We start from the raw sequence: 18,573 nt of genomic DNA, 5'->3' as shown, positions 1-18,573 counted from the left end.
AGTTCATGTTTCTGAACAGGTGGGTAAGCATTCTTTGCAATGTGGTTTTGATGCTGTGCAGGCCTCTTCGAGGGTGGCTGCCACTGGTTCGGTTCTTCGCAGGCACACCTGGCTGAGGGATCAGAATTTAGCTGAGCATGTGAAAACAAGGATTTTAGATGCTCCTTTGCAATCTGATGTGTTGTTTGGTTCGCCTGTGGAAGCAGTTCTAAGGAAAATGGAAGACAAGGCTAAGTCTATGCAGACTGTTAAAGATTTTTTGCAGGTTCAGCCTCCGAAGTTTAGTAGAAATTGGCCTACCAAGGGGTGGACATATCCTGCTTATGATTCCCAGTCTAGGGGTAGGTCTAGACGTGGTAGGGGCAGAGCTCAAGGTTCTTTTAGGCCTAGAACAGGGAGTTCTCCTGCTCAGTCTTCTGGTGAGGGCAGGGGTCAGTCCTTTCGTAAACAGACCCAATGACCTGCCTTTTCAGCTGCCAGAATCTTCTCGTCTGGCAGCACCTTTGGGAGGAAGGTTGGCACTTTTCAAAGAAAACTGGAGTTTAATTACCCAAGACAGATGGGTATTAGATATTATTCACCACGGTTACAGGTTTTATTTCCATGCATTGCCTCCTTTCAAAGGCATGCCAGACATTCCTCCTCAACAAAGGAAAGAGGCTCACAAGCAAATTTCTCTGTTGCTCCAAATAGGGGCCATTCAGCCGGTTCCTGTGCCAGAAAGGGGCCTAGGATTTTATTCTCGCCTGTTCCTAGTACCAAAAAAGGGGAACACGTGGAGACCAATTTTGGATCTGTCTATCCTCAACACTTATCTGGACATTCCCAAGTTCAAAATGTTGACGTTACAACAGCTTTTACCTCTGCTGGGCAAAGATCACTGGATGGTAACTTTGGATCTCAAGGAAGCTTACCTTCATGTTCCTATCAGACTAATTTGCAGGAAGTATCTGCGTTTTCGAGCTGGGAATTCTCATTATCAGTTCTCTGCATTGCCCTTTGGCTTATCTACTGCCCAGAGTATTCACAAAGGTTCTGGCTCCAGTGATAGCTTTCTTCAGGCTAAAAGGAATACAAATCTATCCTTATTTGGACGATTGCCTGATTCTGGCTCAAGGAAGGGACGTGCTTCTTCAGCATTTGGAATATGTGATAGCAGTGCTAAGATGCCTAGGGTATTCTGTGAACGAAATAAAGTCCAGTCTAGTACCCTCTCAAGACATGTGCTTTCTGGGTGTGAGACTGAATACAGCAACCCAGATGGCCTTTTTAACCCCGGACAAACAAAATAATCTTTCTCTTTACTTCCATCAACTATCTCATCAGTCCGGGCTGACTGCAAGGACAGTCCTTCAAGCCTTAGGGTTCATGGCATCTTGTATTCTGGTGCTTCCCAATGCCAAACTGCATATGAGGAAGCTGCAATGGTATCTCAAAATTTATGGACACAGCACTGCCAGGATTTGGACACTGTCATTCCAATAATACCTTGCATTCAAAAGGAATTTTTGTGGTGGGCTCAGGAATGTCACCTAAACAAGGGACTCTCTGTGACCCGGCCAGAGGCGAGTCAGATTTTAACGACAGATGCCTCAGACACAGCTTGGGGAGCTCATCTGAATGGAAAGTGGATACAAGACAAGTGGCCTGCCAGACTACAGCATCTACATATCAACATGAAGGAGATGTTAGCAGTCCAGTTTGCATTAATGGCCTTCAAGGATTTACTTCTTCCAGGACAGGTGTTGATTCTGACAGACAACACAACTGTCATGTGGTACATCAACAAGCAAGGGGGAACACATTCTTATCCTCTATGCAGACAAGCAATGATTTTGTGGGAGACTGCTCTCAGTTTGCAACTGAATCTTCAGGCAAGGTTTCTGCCAGGAGCACAGAACTCCTTAGCAGATGTGTTAAGCAGGCAAATCATGGATCCCCACGAGTGGAAACTGGATCTTCATGTATTTCAGACATTGACAGTGTCATGGGGAACTCCAGACATAGATCTGTTCGCTTCTCCACTAAACCACCAGTTGCCAAAGTTTTGCACGAAAAGGTTTCATCACACAGCCTGGAAAGTGGATGCTCTTTCTTTCAGTTGGAAAAATCTTCATGTGTATGCCTTTCCACCTCTGCCTCTCCTCCCAAAGGTACTCCTAAAGGTCAGACTAGACAAGCCAAGGATGATTTTAATAGCTCCAGATTGGCCTCGACAGCACTGGTATCCATTGCTGAGGAGTCTGGTAAGGAAGCCTCCATGGCCTTTACCTTTGATTCCACACCTATTATCTCAGAAGGACGGGCATCTACTCAATGTCAAGCTTCACTCTCTTCATCTAACAGCCTGGCATATTCTGTTTTGAACCATAGCAGGTCTCAGCTTCCTCAACAAGTTTTGAATGTGATTATGGAAGCCAGAAGACCTAGTACAAGGAAAGTGTACGCAGGAAAATGGAAGAGATTTTTATTTTGGTGTGCAGCAAAGGATTTGGATGTTTCTGAGCCAAATTTGAGTGTGGCTCTTCAATATCTTACTGAGTTATTGGACAAAGGTTTGTCTTTCTCTTCCATTAAGATTCATGCTGCAGCAATTTCAGCTCACTATGATTGTGACCCGCCATTGTTTTCTCATCCTTTGTTCAAGCAATTTCTTAGAGGGCAAAGAATATAAGACCCCCACGTAGAGCTCCTACTCCTGCTTGGGACCTCAATTTTGTGTTGGAGAAACTCACTCTACAACCTTTTGAGCCTGCAGCTACAGCTGAATTGAAATATTTGTCATGGAAGACTGCTTTTTTGTTAGCCATTACCTCTGCAAGAAGGGTGTCTGAATTGCAGGCCCTTATGGCAGTTGAGCCTTTCCTGATTTTTCATAAGGATAGGGTATCTTTACGTACTAATCCTTCCTTTATGCCTAAAGTGGTTTCTAGTGTGGCTTTAAACCAAACTATTCATTTGCCTACCTTTTATGCAAATCCCCAAAATAAGGGGAAAAGATTTTGCACACTTTAGATGTACACAGGCAATTACGTTATTATTTAAGCAGGACTAAGGATTTTAGGCAGTCTCAGCAGTTGTTTGTTTCTTTTGCTTTGAGTTCTCAGGGTAAGCCTGTGTCAAAACAAACTATTTCTAAGTGGATTGGGTTTTGCATTACTTTCTGTTACTCCCATCATGGCAAGGAGATTCCAGCTGGGATTAGGCCTCATTCCACTAGGGCTACTGCCACTTCAACAGCATTTCTAAGGGGGGTGGCAACTAAGGATATTTTGGAGGCAGCTACTTGGAGCTCAGTGCATACCTTCTCTAAGCATTACCACCTTCCTCTCTACTCTAAATCTAGGGCTGGTTTTGCCACTGCTATTTTACAGGGCATGTTATCAGCTCCTGCTTCTTTGTGATTTGCCATCCTCCCTTACCTCTGCTTTGGGATTCTACCCAATAGTCAGGACTGCAGCAATGTGAGATGAAGAACATAGTACAGTTTTGTACCTACCATAAATGTAGCTGTTCGAAGATCCACATTGCTGCAGTCCAATTTTCCCTCCCTCCTTCCCCTCTGTGTTTAGGGGTGGTTGTGTGGGTGGGATTGTTGTACCTTTCTTACTTTGTATATATTGTATATATATTTGGTACAGGGGTGTTTGGTGTGTTGTTGTTTTTTGGTTTGGCCTTATCTTTTTAGGGTCTTCTGACATCTGGGGCAAGAAAAGACTGAGGAAATGACGTCGGTCATGCGCATTTGTACTCTGACGTCCTGACGTCAGTCTAATGCGCCTCTGACCGACGTCAGCCTTATACTTTGGTATTCGGGCCGACTGGGACAGCGGACTACCCAATAGTCAGGACTGCAGCAATGTGGATCTTCGAACATCTACATTTATGGTAGGTACAAAACTGTACTTTTTCTTTTCTGTTAATGTAAGTTTACCTATGTCTTAAGTATTAATTTAATAAAGGTGTTAAAAAATGACTCCATAGCACAACATCTTTTAGCATGGCTTAGACAATGAAAGAAAGAAGAAAGGGTTGTCAATAGACTTAGGCAGCCCGTTACAAGAAAAACAACTAGAGGTCCTATAGAGGTATCAGAGATATTTCAGAAATTCTGTACAAATCTGTATAAACCAGAGCAATGTGGAACCAAAGAAAAGGCACAAATTGAGATATTTGTGGAGTATTTCTGCCAAGGTCAGAGAAAAATAAGGCTCAACATTTAATCCTGCCTGAACTTGCTCGTTATATTTTCATCTCCCCCTCCAACCTAGATCACACTTCACTATCCCCGACAGCCTCCTACTCATTTTTCCCACTATCTAACCTTATTTAATTCATCTCTGCAGACCTTTCTTCTACTGTTTTCCTCCCCACTCACATAAGCTACCTGAAGACACTCTACCCTACACTCTTCTTATAACCTCCTTCTCTCCATCCTTCCTTTTATAACCATGTTATGAGCACCTGTGTTATACTAAGACATCATTCAGTTTCACCTCATTCTCTGTAATCATGTAATCTCTGATATCTCTCTAAATATCTTATTAGGATTGTCTCAGGTTTCATTTACCACATACTAATCTGTGTAACAAATATGACTATTGGATTTTTCTTCACATCCTCAACTCATGTTATTTTTATTGCACTCTACTATTAAACATAGGTTCTATGTTTTACTCGTAACATTCTTTCACTCTTAGGTTTGTAATGTAACAACACTTTGGTAATTGAAAATATCTCTACTTAACTGTTTTTGTAGTGTAATATGATACTTTGTGATTTAAAATATCTATACTTGATTTTTGAAATATTGTGATTGTAGAGCTTCTCTCTTCAGGCCTCTGCTGAAAGTGGACACTTTCTGGCCCAGTCGGACTTTCTCAGTAAACAAATGTCAAATAAAATAAATAAATAGCTAAAAGAGGAATAGATGACATAAAACAGTGATGTATGATCAATCAGGGATGTCACCAGAAACAATGATATTCCTGTGGACATTTGGTTGTTCTAGGGAAGAAAGCGATAAATATCTGGAAGGTTTTGTTTGTCCGTACTTTAAAAGTACCAGCATATTGGAAGAAAGTGGGGTGATTGTATTGCACAAATAGGGTAAAGATCAATCAGACTAAGCTTCTTATAGACCCAATTCAATTTTAAACCATGAGTATAAAGTGTTTGTCTATACAAGCTAAGAAGGTGGCAAAGGTGTTACCAAAATTGATAGATATGGATCATATAGATATGGATCGTAGTGGTTTTATGGAGAGGAGGCAGACATTTCATAACATTAATAGTGATGATCCAGAGGGTAACAGAATGTAAGAAAACACTGCTATTGTTGTTGGGTCTTGATACAGAGAAAGCATTTGTAGAGTCAGCTGAGATTTTATGAGTTGGACAATGATAGCATTTGCATTTCACAACAGAATAATAGGGTTAATTAGAAGGATATATGAAGGACTGGAGGCAAGAATTAAGGTGGGAGGTTCCAGTTTGACAAGAGTTTGATCAGGGGAACAAAACCCAGTTTTCCTCTTTCCCGTTTGTCATTTACTTGTACAGTTAGACCCATTGACAGAGAAAATAAGGAACTCACAATTTCAAGGATATACCTGGTGTTTTGATTGAGAAAAGTTAGCTTTATTTGTATACGTCATTATTTTATACTTGAAAAATCCTGAGTGGGGAGTACTGAGCTGCTTGTTTGTCCTCAGAGGAGTGGTTAGAGACAGCAACTAGTAATTCGTTGGCCATTTTGGGTCATTTCCTGTTTTTTTCCAGCCCCCTGCTATAAAGCACGCGTTAGCGCGGAGTTGCCACTGTTGCACACAAGAGCAGCGGTGGTCAAACAAGGTTAAACTATTCGGGCCACCTAAATTCCACTCTTCAAATTTTCCCTTAAAACTACCTTCCTCGAACTGTACTGCTGATCTAACCAGCGTATCCTATAACTAAAAAGTTAATCTCTACTTGATTCCCAAGTAGACTATTCTCTATCTGTAAAGCCTAGCACTTACTCCTACAGTACTTGCACCTTGATAAAGCACTTTTATTATAGATAGTACCCCACCAGCCTAGAACCCACATCCCCCGGAGTCCTTTGTAAGTTTTTTTTTCTATTACTTTTAGTATGTCGAGGGATCAGTTGCTAGTGTCCTCTCCTGCTCAACTGGTGAACCTGGGAATATTGAGGCAATGTTACAATTGCCTCATGTACACAGACAATCCTCTCCTTCTCCCACAAAACACAAATACATGCGAGAGATGCAACTATACGGCCAAACTGGAGGCTGAACTCTCTCAACATAGGACTGGCAAGACCAGACAGGAGGAGAAGGTAGCCACACACACTACATACCCAGTCACACATAGTACCATCACAACTTCAAATCATACACATAATCACACAAAGACATACTCGGAGGCTCTGATCAAAAATCTACCAAAACAGCAGAGGCCACCAAAGCAGACACCCAAACAACTACCACCTCAGGACCCAACACATGCAACACATAGACCACACAGTCAGAGTGTCAAACAGTCACAGCCCTTAAGGCCAAACACAGTGCCAGACACACTCGTCATTGGTGACTCCATAGTCAGACACACTGACGTCCCGCTCACCAGACTGAGTAAGGAAAAGGTCACAGTAAGCTGCCTGTCGGGCGCTAGAATCCGCCACATAACGCAAGCACTCAGGTCTCTCAACAGCAGGTACAAGTACGACTCAGTCATTGTCCACGCTGGTGTCAACGACCTGAGACGTACCTCCTTGGACTACATGAAAAGAGACATTGAGGAGCTCTCTGATTATGTAGCCCAGGCAGGTATGACCCTGACCTTGAGCAGTATCCTACCTTCACCTAGAATGATGCCACAATACAGTGATAAGATGATCAGCTTTAATACTTGGCTTAAATTCTGGTGTCATTCAAAGGGGATCCAATGTCTGTCTGCCTGGGATGACATGCTGGACAAGCCATGCTGCTCAAGGGACGGCTTGCACCTGTCACCCCTGGGCTTCCGGATATTGGCAAAGCCTCTTGCCACCCCCATAGTGCCTTTTTTAGGCAAGGCTCAAATTCTAAACCTACCACCCTAGAACACAAAAAAGGAAAAAAACTAAGGGTAATGCTGCTCAATGCCAGAAGTCTCAATCTCAAGATGCATGCACTTGAGGCCCTTCTCAGTATGGAGAACATCGATGTCTGTGCTGTGACAGAAACCTGGTTCAAGGCTCCTGAGAGCACCCCAGCACTATCAGGTTTCACCTCATATCATGCGTTCTGGCCAACACCAAGAAAGGAGGGGGGGTGTCCATATTCATAAAGGACACCCACACCTCAAGGTTGGTGGCAACGCATGATGCATCGGAGACCATCCAGGTGCAATTAACCATAGGCAAGACTGCTCTGCAGTTTGTAGCATGTTACAGGCCACCCTCTCAAACTCAGGAACCTCACATGGCCTTCCTGAAAACACTGGAGGGGATAAATGTATCTCCAAACACCATCATACTAGGTGACTTCAACTACCCTAATATAGACTGGGAACACTACTCAAGCCCAAACACTCTAGCCCAAAGGTTCCTGGAGTTCATAAACTCAAATGCCATGGAACAACTAGTCACCATCCCCACAAGAGGAGAAAACATACTTGATCTCATCATCACGAACATGGGATCACAATGTTCAACACCTTAAGTATACCCCTCACTGGTGAGATCAGATCATAAACTAATCTCGCTGGAGGTCCTCATCCCGCCCCCACCTGAAATAAAAAAGACCACAGTGAAAAACTTCTCAAAAGCCGACTTCACACTTCTAAAAACTAGTGTGGTCTCCTTTAAGGCCCCTGAGCCAGTGGTAAACATTACTCAAACCGCTGAATCACTTACAAATGCCTTCTACCAGCACCTACAGGACTGCATGGATCAGGCAATCCCAAACAAAACTAAGACTCTTTGTACCAAAGGCAAGCGTCGAGTCTGGTGGACCCCAGCCATAAACAAGCTCTACAACAAAAGGAGGAAGCTACTACAAGATAGAGCAAAATCCTTGAAAGGTAAGACACCTTTGATCATTATAAGTAAAAAACTAAGAGCTCTCATAAAATCATCCAAGGCAAATTTTGAGAGAAAAATCGCCAAGGACTCAAAAGACAATCATAAGGCCTTCTTTAGCTATGTTAGAAACCTAGGAGGAAACTCCCAGATATGCTCAGAATTAGTTCAAAATGATGTGAAGATTACTGAACCTACACATATTGCCAACATACTGGCTGACAGGTTCAGTGCAAACTCCCCCCCCCCAAAAGGAGAGATATCTATGCCAGAGGATTGTAGCCCCCCAAACATCTCCAACGCCCAGGTGAGAACTGCTCTCTCTAAGGCAAAAAACACAGTATCCATGGGACCGGATGGTGTCCCCGGCTGTGTGCTCCATGAACTCAATGAGGAATTAAACCCGCAGTTAGGACAGCTGTTTAATCTTAGCCTCACCTCAGGATACGTACCCAAGGAGTGGCGCAGCGTGACTGTGGTCCCACTTCACAAGGCGGTGCCTCCACCGACCCTGGAAATTACCGTCCCATTAGCTTGACAAGCCTTATCTGCAAAGCCATGGAGAGGATCATAATGGAACTCATAAATAAAGACATAGGGAACTTGCAGACTTTGGATCCAACCCAGTTTGGCTTTGTCAAAGGCAGATCATGCCTTTTAAACTTGGTTGACTTTTTCGAAACAGTCACCAAGGCCATTGATGAAGGAAAGGCAGTCCATACAGCCTACCTCGACCTGGCAAAGGCCTTCGACACAATACCCCACTCAGGTATCATCGAAAAACTCATCAGCTTGAATGTAAACCCATACATCACAAGATGGGTTGCAAACTGGCTAAGTGACAGAACCCACAGGGTTAGTGTTTGGCATCTACTTTTCTGAAGTACAAGCAAACACAGGAGGGTTATGGCTGACAAAGTTTGCAGATGACTGCAAACTGGGCGCCATAGTCGAAAACACATCTGACACAGATATCCTTCAGAAGGGCCTCACAGAAACGGATAACTGGTGCCAGAGCCATGGCCTAATGTTAAACGCCAAGAAATGCATAGTCATACCCTTCGGGAAAAACAAGGTTACCCCTAGCTACCATATAGGTGGCAATCCACTGAGCACAGAAGAAGTCATCAGGGATCTGGGGACCCAGGTTGACAGTAGCCTTTCGTTTGACACTCATGTTGCTAAAGTAGTTAGGAAAACCTTCTACATTGCCCACCTAATTGCCCACCTCATCATGAAGGGATTCACATCTAGATCAAGGGAGGTTATCGTTCCCCTGTACTCATCACTCATTAGACCTATGATTGAGTACAATGCCCCATTCGGAATGTATCTGACCCGACACCTGCAGCAGCTGGAAAGGCCCCAAAAGTTCCTCACCAAAAGGATAAAGGGTCTCAAAAATATGTCTTATGCTGCCCGACTGAAAGAACTCCAGCTCTATTCAGTCTCATACCGCTTGCTCAGAGGTGACCTGTGCCTGACATATAAGGCCATGTCAAACCCAGATTTGATGAATATGCTTCACCTCAAAAAATCTAGATCCCTCAGAACCACAAGGGCAGGAGACTTAAACCTTGACACGGTTATTAATAGAATGTGCTGGAGGGACAGATTCATCACCCAGAGACTCCCTATGCTGTGGAACAAAATCCCGGTACATGTGAGGCAGAGCACCTCGCTGGCCTTGTTCAAGAGGAATCTTGACCAATGGATGGGAGATCGCAGATATACCCCAGGGATTACTTCGGTGTCGCTGCTTGACAGAGGCACAGGAAAATAATAGGCATAGTTTTATTCAAACTAAAGGGGTGGTGAAAGCCACTTAACTACGGGCTAGGCTTATAAATGCCTCTGGGCAGATAGCCTAGTATGAACCTATGAACCTAAAAGGATAGTACAGAATTGTGGAACATTTTGAGACAATTTCACGTTTTTTTGGGATATAAAATTAATGAAGATAAAGCAAACGCTATAGCTGCAAGCTATGTACCAACTATCAACCCATGAATTGGTTCAGAAGTACCCATTACTCATATAGGTAAATTTTTGCCAGGTCCTGTGAAACTGCTGTTCCACTATAGCCATCCTGTCTTCCATTGTGTGGTTTCACATAGTTTCTATCCATCAGATTTGCGATCCTGCTGCTCTGACCATTGCTCATACATTTAATAAACATTGTTCCTTCAACTTCGCCTGTAAATCTAGAGCCAGGTTTTATTTCTTGTGTTCTTCATTATCTTTTTCCCCTTTCACTTGCCACCTCTAACTTTTGTTAACACTGCTGTGTGTGCATACATGGTTTCATAGGTTCATTTATTAGTACTAGGCTAACTGCCCTTTTTTGGTCATTTTAATCCTAGCCAGTTACTCCATGTAAGATTCAAACCCTGCACTTTCTGTCTGTAAGGTAAATACCTTAATCATTATACCAACCTCCCAAGGCAAAGCAGTGCATAACCATGCCAGTCTCCAAGGCAGTGTAGAATAAATAGTCACAGTCTTTGTAATGGAAACAGACAAACACATGCACAAAGTTGGCTGCAGTGAGATTAGAACCTCCACCTGTCTAGGTTTACAGACTACAGAACACAGTATTTAAGGCATGTGCCACAGCACAAGTCTTCTTAATTCAAGTCCACCTAGGATATTTTTTTCCCTAAGGACTAGAGTCCAGACAGTTTCAAGCCACCCTCTGCCTACTACAGTTGTGCTTTCCATTTGAGTCTTGAATCTCTTTCTCCTCCTCCTCTTCCTTGATCGTATTTCATCAGGAACTGAAGGAATGACTGAGAAATGAAAAGGTAGGCCCCTTCCAGCTGTTGTGTATACATTTCCAGTGTTCATTTATCCATTACATTGCTAAGAAAGAGCATGCTGGCTGTATTGCACAAAGGGATTAAATCCCTGACTTACAACCCTGTTTCATTTAACAGCTTGGGTGCTGGAGGAACTAGGTGGAGGAGGAAGATGGCAGTAGGCATCTTGTCTTGACTCGTCCTTTTTGGGGGGATGGGGTAGCTAAGTTCGCAGCTGTTCTGATCCACAGAGGAGGCCTGCTAAATCACTGTACAGAATGATACAGTACCAGCAGCATTTGGGTCATGAAAAGATTCATGACTGCCAAGCAGTTTATCCAATAACTGGAGCTTCACATGCACAGTAGTGTTTTTTGTGGATGAAGGCTGTAATTGCAGGTCACATCCATTAGCCCTTTTGTGGCTGGGGATACCCCCATGGCTATCTTGCTGGTCCCCAGCTCTTGCCCGCCAAGGGAAGGCTATCACAGGGATGGATAGGTCAGCTGACCGATGAGCCTGATGGTTGGCAAACAGTGGAGGAATAAAAAGAATATATATATATATATATATATATATATATGTGTGTGTGTGTGTGTGTGTGTGTGTATAAAAATGTATAGCAGTGGGTTAATAAAAAGATATGTACAGATATAAATGAATACAGATTTAGATATAGACATTATCTTTATAGCTACAGATATTCATAAAATGAAATTACTATTAAAGAAGACTATGTCCAACAGTGCTTCAGGGAGAAGCATGACATGAAGCACCAGCATAAGAGCCAGTGCTACAACCATGGCAACTACAGACACTGAAGGGAGGAAATCCTGTCTCCTGCTTTGCTTACCAGGAAGATGGTTGCAGTTGAAAGTTACTACCATGGGGGACAGACTGTGGCTTCCATGCATACACAGAGATTTTAGATCTGAAACTGAGAAGGGTAGACTGCAGCTTTGGGATCCTGGAGGCTGTCTGTTGTTAAAACAGCCTTCTTGGCCCTGAAGGTGCTGAGCATATCCTTGCAAAGACTCAATTCTGCTCTGTCCTTTCCTTTGGCAGATGATGAGGGGCTTGGAGATGGTGCACCTTTGCTCCAATTTTACAGTTATGTGCGTTGGGATTTTTCACCATCTTGCCCCATGTTATTGGCCAGAGTTTTAAGCCTGACAGTCTGATCCTCAGGAGCAGTCTGTGTACTCATCTTACCTTGAGCTATTGGTACTGAGATATAAGGACTCCTATCACACAGTGTCCCCAAAGCCCATAATTGTCCCTTCCCCCATGCTTAGGAATGTCTGACATTTCCATTCATGCTAGGGCTCATGGTTCAAGATCTTGACATCAGACAGGTGAAACCCTGAAGCTAGGGTGTAGGACTAAACTTTTAAGGAATACTGCCTGATGCTGAGCAAGGCCTGGAGCAGATTCTCTCTTTCTCTGTCTCTCTCTCACCCACTCTCACTCACTCTGTTTCTCTCTGATAGTCACATAGCTTCTGGCATTTTGCAGTCCAGAGTGCTGGATTCATGTTGCCTAGCATTTAAAACATAGATGTTATTTGCTCATGCATAAAATGTTGTGGGAATTTACTCTAGTTTCTAAGGATGGCTTACTCCCACGCAGGCTTTTTTGAAGAATTTGGAAACCTGATTGCCATCAGCGAGGTCTCCCCAAACCAGAAAGGCTCTGAAATTCATTTAAGATTGTTTGATTCCTAAACAACTTAAGGAATCTCATCTCCTTTAATAGACCTAAGCAACCTAAATGAGTACATAAAGGAAACAAAATGGTGGATGCAGTCAGTCTTCCTATGTTTACAGGATGGAGACTAGATCTGTTGTCTAGATCTCCAAGTTGTCTATTTGCATGTCAAGATAGACAACGCCTAGGAGAGTACTGCACTTTGGGGTCAGTCTGTACCAGATCTGGGCCCCCACAACCTCCAGGGTGTTTACCAAATATGTGGTAGCCTTTATCAGCTTATTTCAGACTAGAGAGTTTCTTAATGAATCCAAGCCAACCAAAGCTAAGAACAAGAATTTAAGCTTATTTAGAGTTTGATCTGCATTTTTTCATCTGTGTTGTGCTGTATTAATTTGTGCCTTTTTGACTGTTTTTACTGTTTATGCCTGCTTATTATCCGCACTTGTTTTGCACTGAAGTGTTGCTTGTTATATTTAGAATCATTGGCAAAGAAAATAATGGACTCAGAAATTCAAGGATATAATTGGTGCAGTATTCAAGGCATTATTTGCAGATGATATTATTTTGTACCTGATTGAACAAGAAAGGACGTCAGTGTGGTGGAATATTCTGAGACAGTTCCGTTTTTTTTTATTTTCAGGATATAAAATTAATGAAAATAAAACAAAGGCTATAGCTATAAACTGTGTAACCACACAGGAATTTGATTGGTCCACCAATACCCATATTTATGGGGACATGATAAAATAAGTACTTGGTTATATATACGAATTTGGTTATGACAGCTAAGGATATTTGGGAAATAGCTAAACAAAATATAATACAACTGTGAAACTGGAATCTCTTGCCTATGGGTAATGGATATCAAGATACAAGCAGTACAAATGTTTTTAGTCCCTTTAGTTTTATATACAGGTCAGGCACATATATATATTTTTTTTAACCAGAGGAGAAGTTGTGGACAGCAATTAATAAAAAGTTGGAAGGATTTTATTTGGGGGGAGAAGCAGGCAAGAGTCAAGTGATGTATAAGCTGATCCTCCCAACAGAACAAGGAGGTTAAGGATTACCTGATTTAAAGGGATATTTCAACGCTACTTGGTTGAAGCTTTTATACATAGCACAAACAGAAAGCTGCAATTCAAAGTGGAAAGGGATGATGATGAAGCAGGGGGTTAATTCAATAAATAAGGAAAGAATGGGATTTTGGATGCTTATCCTTAAGGAGAATAACAAAAGAGTGTGATTTTGGACTCAGATCCTTAAAGAGAATAACAACAGTCATACAGAATATTATATTTGTAAAGCAACAGAAAATATACTAAGAACTTAGCCAACTCAGGAATGGAGAAAGGAGATTCTGCTGAAAGGGATGACTGCACTTAGGGGTACAGAGAATAGGCAAGAGGTGGCTGGAGTTTATTAGAGAAAGCTAGCAAATGAACCAAGGTATAGAGAACAAATGATAATAGAATGGGCAGAGGGTGAGAAAATATCTGGATTGCAGGCTAGTGATTGCATTCCCTATCAGGGACTGATATCAGAATATTGAGATGGAGAAAGGGATAGGGTAGTTCTAAGCAATAGTTGAGCTTTTAACTGACTCTAGAACAGAAGCTGCTGTTAAAAAGGGATAATTAGTAGGACATATAAAATATTGGACTATTACTATAAGAATCAATCAGACGATCTCAGAAAAGATTGGGAAGAGAGATTAGATGTACAATTCACTATGAAACAGTAGAATGACATATATATGACTCCTAAATATGCAACAAAGTGTAGAAGATTTAGGAATTTTGCCTGGAAGTGTTTGCATAAATACTTTTATACCCCAATCAGATTCCAAAGAAATTTTCCTTAGGCACATGGCAAATGTTGGAAGTGTGATGGGGAAGAAAGGGGTAAGTGGGAGCATATCCTTTGGGAGTGTAATGAGTTGGCAGGCTTTACAAATTCCCTTACAGAGTCCTCTGGGTTAGTAAATGAGTGCATCTCTGAAAATGATTTTTTGTGCTGGGAGATGGGATTTGAATTGCCAGGACACATTAAGTTTTGTTAAGCTTAATTCTGGGGATTGCCAAAAAGACAATTGCTAAAAAATGGAAATCAAAATCTAGACCAACTATATTTGAAGTAGTAAATATTGTAGTTGAGCTAAAAGAACAGGAAGTGGGATTTTTATAAAAGAGTAGGAGTAAATTATATAGAAAAAATGGAAATTGTGGGAACAATGCATGCAGAAAAATGTTTTGGATGAGCAATGAAGAAGGCAGGAATCATGTCTGCAATTTTGCTTAGGTTATATGTCACATATATTGTCATAATGTTTGTAAATGTGAAATTGTTAATACGGTTTGATTAATTAAGTTAACTTGCCTATGTCACAAGTGATAATTTAATAAAGGCGTTTAAGAAAGATTACCTTTACTATTTTTCCCCTTCCTTTGCTTATATGATGGATGTCAACACAAGTAAGATGTAATAATTCAGTAAGTGTATTAACATTAAGCCTCATATGTTTAATTTCTAGTACCTGAGAGAAGGGATTTGTAGCTTACTGACTAGGATAAAGTTTTGAATGCTATTTGGTACGATATTCATGACTGTTTAAACTAAAGCTAATCTAAATATATTGCAGTAATTTGCATGTATTTTTCTATAATGCTTTATAGTTTTGACATATATGCATAGCATATATTTAGTTGTCTTGAAGTCAATAACATGGAATTCTTCACCTTAATTAATGAGTTAACTGAGTTTAGAGCAGTGCTTTTTAAACAATTTCTTAAGAACCACTCATTAAATGTTTATTTTTGCTTGCAGTTTGCGTGAGACACTCTTTTCTTACATTGAAGGAAAAGGGGTAGATGTGCTTCCAGAGCTAGTGGACACATTCCCTGAAGAAATCCTCCTGTCTCAGTGTATTCCTGCCTGGAAAGTAGCTGTTGCATTTAAACAGGATCGTTTACAGAGATGAATTGAAATGTTTATACTACTGCAACAAGACTATCTGTGTCATATTGAGCAAAATAACTGAAATTAAGAAAGAAAAGTTAATATAAACTGATGTCTTTCAACAACTACAATGAATCACACCTGGCTGATGCAAATTCAGAAACCTGTCATCCATAAGTTTACTGAAAATAAATAAACATCAGAATATTTAGCCATATTCCATGGCATTGCACAATATACTTGCATTCTTGGAAAGAGATGGCAATTGTCAAGGCCTTTTTATCCATTAGATGTACTGTACCTGAAACTGCACTAAATGACTGGCCAAACTGTAACTGTTCAGGGGAATAAGAAGAGATGATGTTGCTACTATTTATACATTCTGTTTCCAGAGGCACTGTTTTCCAGAGGTCTGTATGCTTATGATTGTGCTCATGTCTGAGAAAGTGCCAAAGTGCCTTTACTGGCAAAAGTAAAACAGTCAAAAGTCTGAGAAGTATGTAGGAGGTGGTGTTTTTCTGTGCATAACTGCTATTCTATGGAAGAACTTGTTGCAGCTCTGTCCATGCTGAAAATATATATATACAGAAGAAGCTACTTACTTAGAAAACTCAGCAAAAATTAGTTTAAGGATAGCTTGAGTGGAATAAAGACTACAGACAACTTTACTGCAAAATTTGGGGTGGGAGTCAGAAAATCCTTGTTATGCCTTATGCCCTGTGTACAGGCATGTCGTCTTTCACTTGCTTTTTCTTTAAGATAACATCCTAATCATTCCTTATTGTTTTCTGTTTACTTAGCAGATCTAGTAATGTTTGCAGAAATCTTGCAAACTGCCCCATAATGAAACGTTAACTGATTGTCATTGTGGTAGGAAGGTAAAATATTTAAATTTGGAGGTGTTGAATGTAAAATGCCAGTCTCTTTCCCCTGTATATATGACATTATGCTAAATAAATTTTTTAGAAAAAAGAATAAATAATACTAATTAGTGAAGTATGACATTGAGTTTTCACCGGATCCGGTATTTGCAACAGACTAGTTAGTTGTTTTATTAAGTGAGTATGTTACTTTGTTAGGTGTTGTACAGGCTGAGCCAGGTTTATATGATTCACTGCCAATTTAGTCAGAGATGTTTTATATAGGCACTTGACATAACACAAAAGTATGTAATCAACAACTAGGCCTCCTAGAACTAGTTGATCTATACAGCTACAGTGTAGATAATGTATGCGTACTTGAGCACTTTTTTATGTTTCAAAAATAACTGGATATCCAGGTGTTTAAGTGAGATTGCTTGAAATTTGATCATGTTGGTGACATTTGAATTGGCATAATCATTCATACGTCTGTGCTGCCAATACTGTACTACCTCAGGGCAGGGTGATAATGGGGAGGGTCTTATTACACAGTAAACTGCTGCTACTTTTTGTGTTGCATTGCCTTTCACTCCCCCTTTCCCATGTACCTGCCTTCTATTAATCATTGGCTGAATGCTGTCAGATTTCATACAACATGTTAAGCAAATTACTTAATTTTGATAAAAAGTTCTTCACACAGACCAGTGTGCATTTTTGGCACAATATTAGTCGGGGTTTAATTTTCTGTTCAAAATTTTACTGTGGAAAGACAGTACCATGATCCTGATGTCTTGACTGAATCTCATATTTCAGTTTCCTTAATTTAAAATCGTACTTTTTTTCCTAGACAGTTCTGAGTCTCCTGGTTGTTGCCATGATGTTTTGCATATCTGAAGCAGTTAGTGGTCACGTCATTGTTTTGTATGCATTCCTTGTCAGTTGTAATAACCTGCCTTTTAAACCGTGTGTGCATGTAAAATACAGAACAAGAGAGAGAGAGAATCATGCAGCATTAAAGCTGGACGCATTAAAGTTTGGAATTAGATGGAGTGTTGCAAAATAGTTATTTAGTATCCTCAGACATTTAAGGTACCAGTTTTGTAACCATCCATTAACCATTTCTGTCAAAATGTCATCAAAATGCTTGAAATTAAATTTAGATGTCTAATTTTCACATGCTGTTTGGGAAGTTTTGCTTATGGACTTCAACCTGTTTATTTTAGCAGAACATTCTGTAGTTAATCAAGTTGTTAGGCTTTTTTACGGTGATGACAGGACTGGTCTGTGTGAGGTTCTCCAGTTGCATCCCATTTCCTTGGTGTTAGAATGTGATGTTAATATTTTATTTTGCAGAATTAACATTTGAATTTGATGTCAGCTATTAATGTTCACACTTTTCATGTTATATGCACTAAGATCCCCCATCTTTGCATGTGCAGTGCTCGATAACCTCAGGAACTCTCATCATTAACTTCACTAATTCAATCTTTCTTTGTCCTGCTGCAGTAAAGTAGATTTTTATTTTAATGTAATTTTTCTTTCATTAGAATGTGCCTTATGTATACATTTTTTGCATACTCTTTTTACCGATTAAAAATCCTGATTAAACCAATATTTCACATTTAATTCTGTCTGTCTGGTATTTTGTTATTTGTTTTATTTTTAGCATTTTTACTCAGAATTGGAGGGCACTGATTCAGTGATCAGTCATTGCACAGGCAAGCAAAAAGTCCCCCACACGTCATACATGCATAATAATAAACAACTAGAATATTCACAGCTCAGGGTATGCTGCTTTTTGAAACCATCCCCATCAGGCAACTAAGGTAATACAGTATCCACAAGAAGAACTGGGTCTCCATACCAAATTCATGCTCTCAATATAGTGCATACAGTCTTCACGTTTGAGTTTGCACAGTGATGTCAGGACTCTACTCACACCCTATAGAGGGTGCTTAAGTGAAGGATATACAGCAGTACAGGCTACAACTGTTGTTCTCTTTTCCTTGCCACCCTGATATTTTTTGAGGAAGATTGTGGACATAAGAGAAGAGACCCAAACCCTCCTTAGTTCTGTCATCCAGACGTCAGTTTGAATCTTATTAGTTTTTTACCATCCAATACAAGGACTCCTTTTATATATGTTGCCTAGGGCCAGACCATAATTCCAAAAATTGTGAATATT

General features: G+C 40.7%; 1 protein-coding gene across 1 annotated transcript in view; it reads left to right on the top strand.

The window, feature by feature from the left end:
* The window catches only part of RNF213 (ring finger protein 213), a gene marked incomplete in the record, with an annotated part of 2,890,576 nt that extends 2,872,562 nt beyond the window's left edge, over positions 1 to 18,014 (top strand). Inside the window, 1 exon segment of the mRNA XM_044069632.1 lies at positions 15,397 to 18,014. Coding sequence (XP_043925567.1) covers positions 15,397 to 15,550 — 154 coding nt within the window.
* Positions 18,015 to 18,573: the final 559 nt, after the last annotated feature.

This window comes from Protopterus annectens, chromosome 4.part0, assembly GCF_019279795.1.
Source record: "Protopterus annectens isolate FY-2018-M chromosome 4.part0, PAN1.0, whole genome shotgun sequence".
NCBI classification, from domain to species: domain Eukaryota; kingdom Metazoa; phylum Chordata; order Ceratodontiformes; family Protopteridae; genus Protopterus; species Protopterus annectens.
The sequence above is the reverse complement of the archived record's forward strand: the minus strand, read 5'-3'. Positions and strand labels throughout refer to the sequence as shown.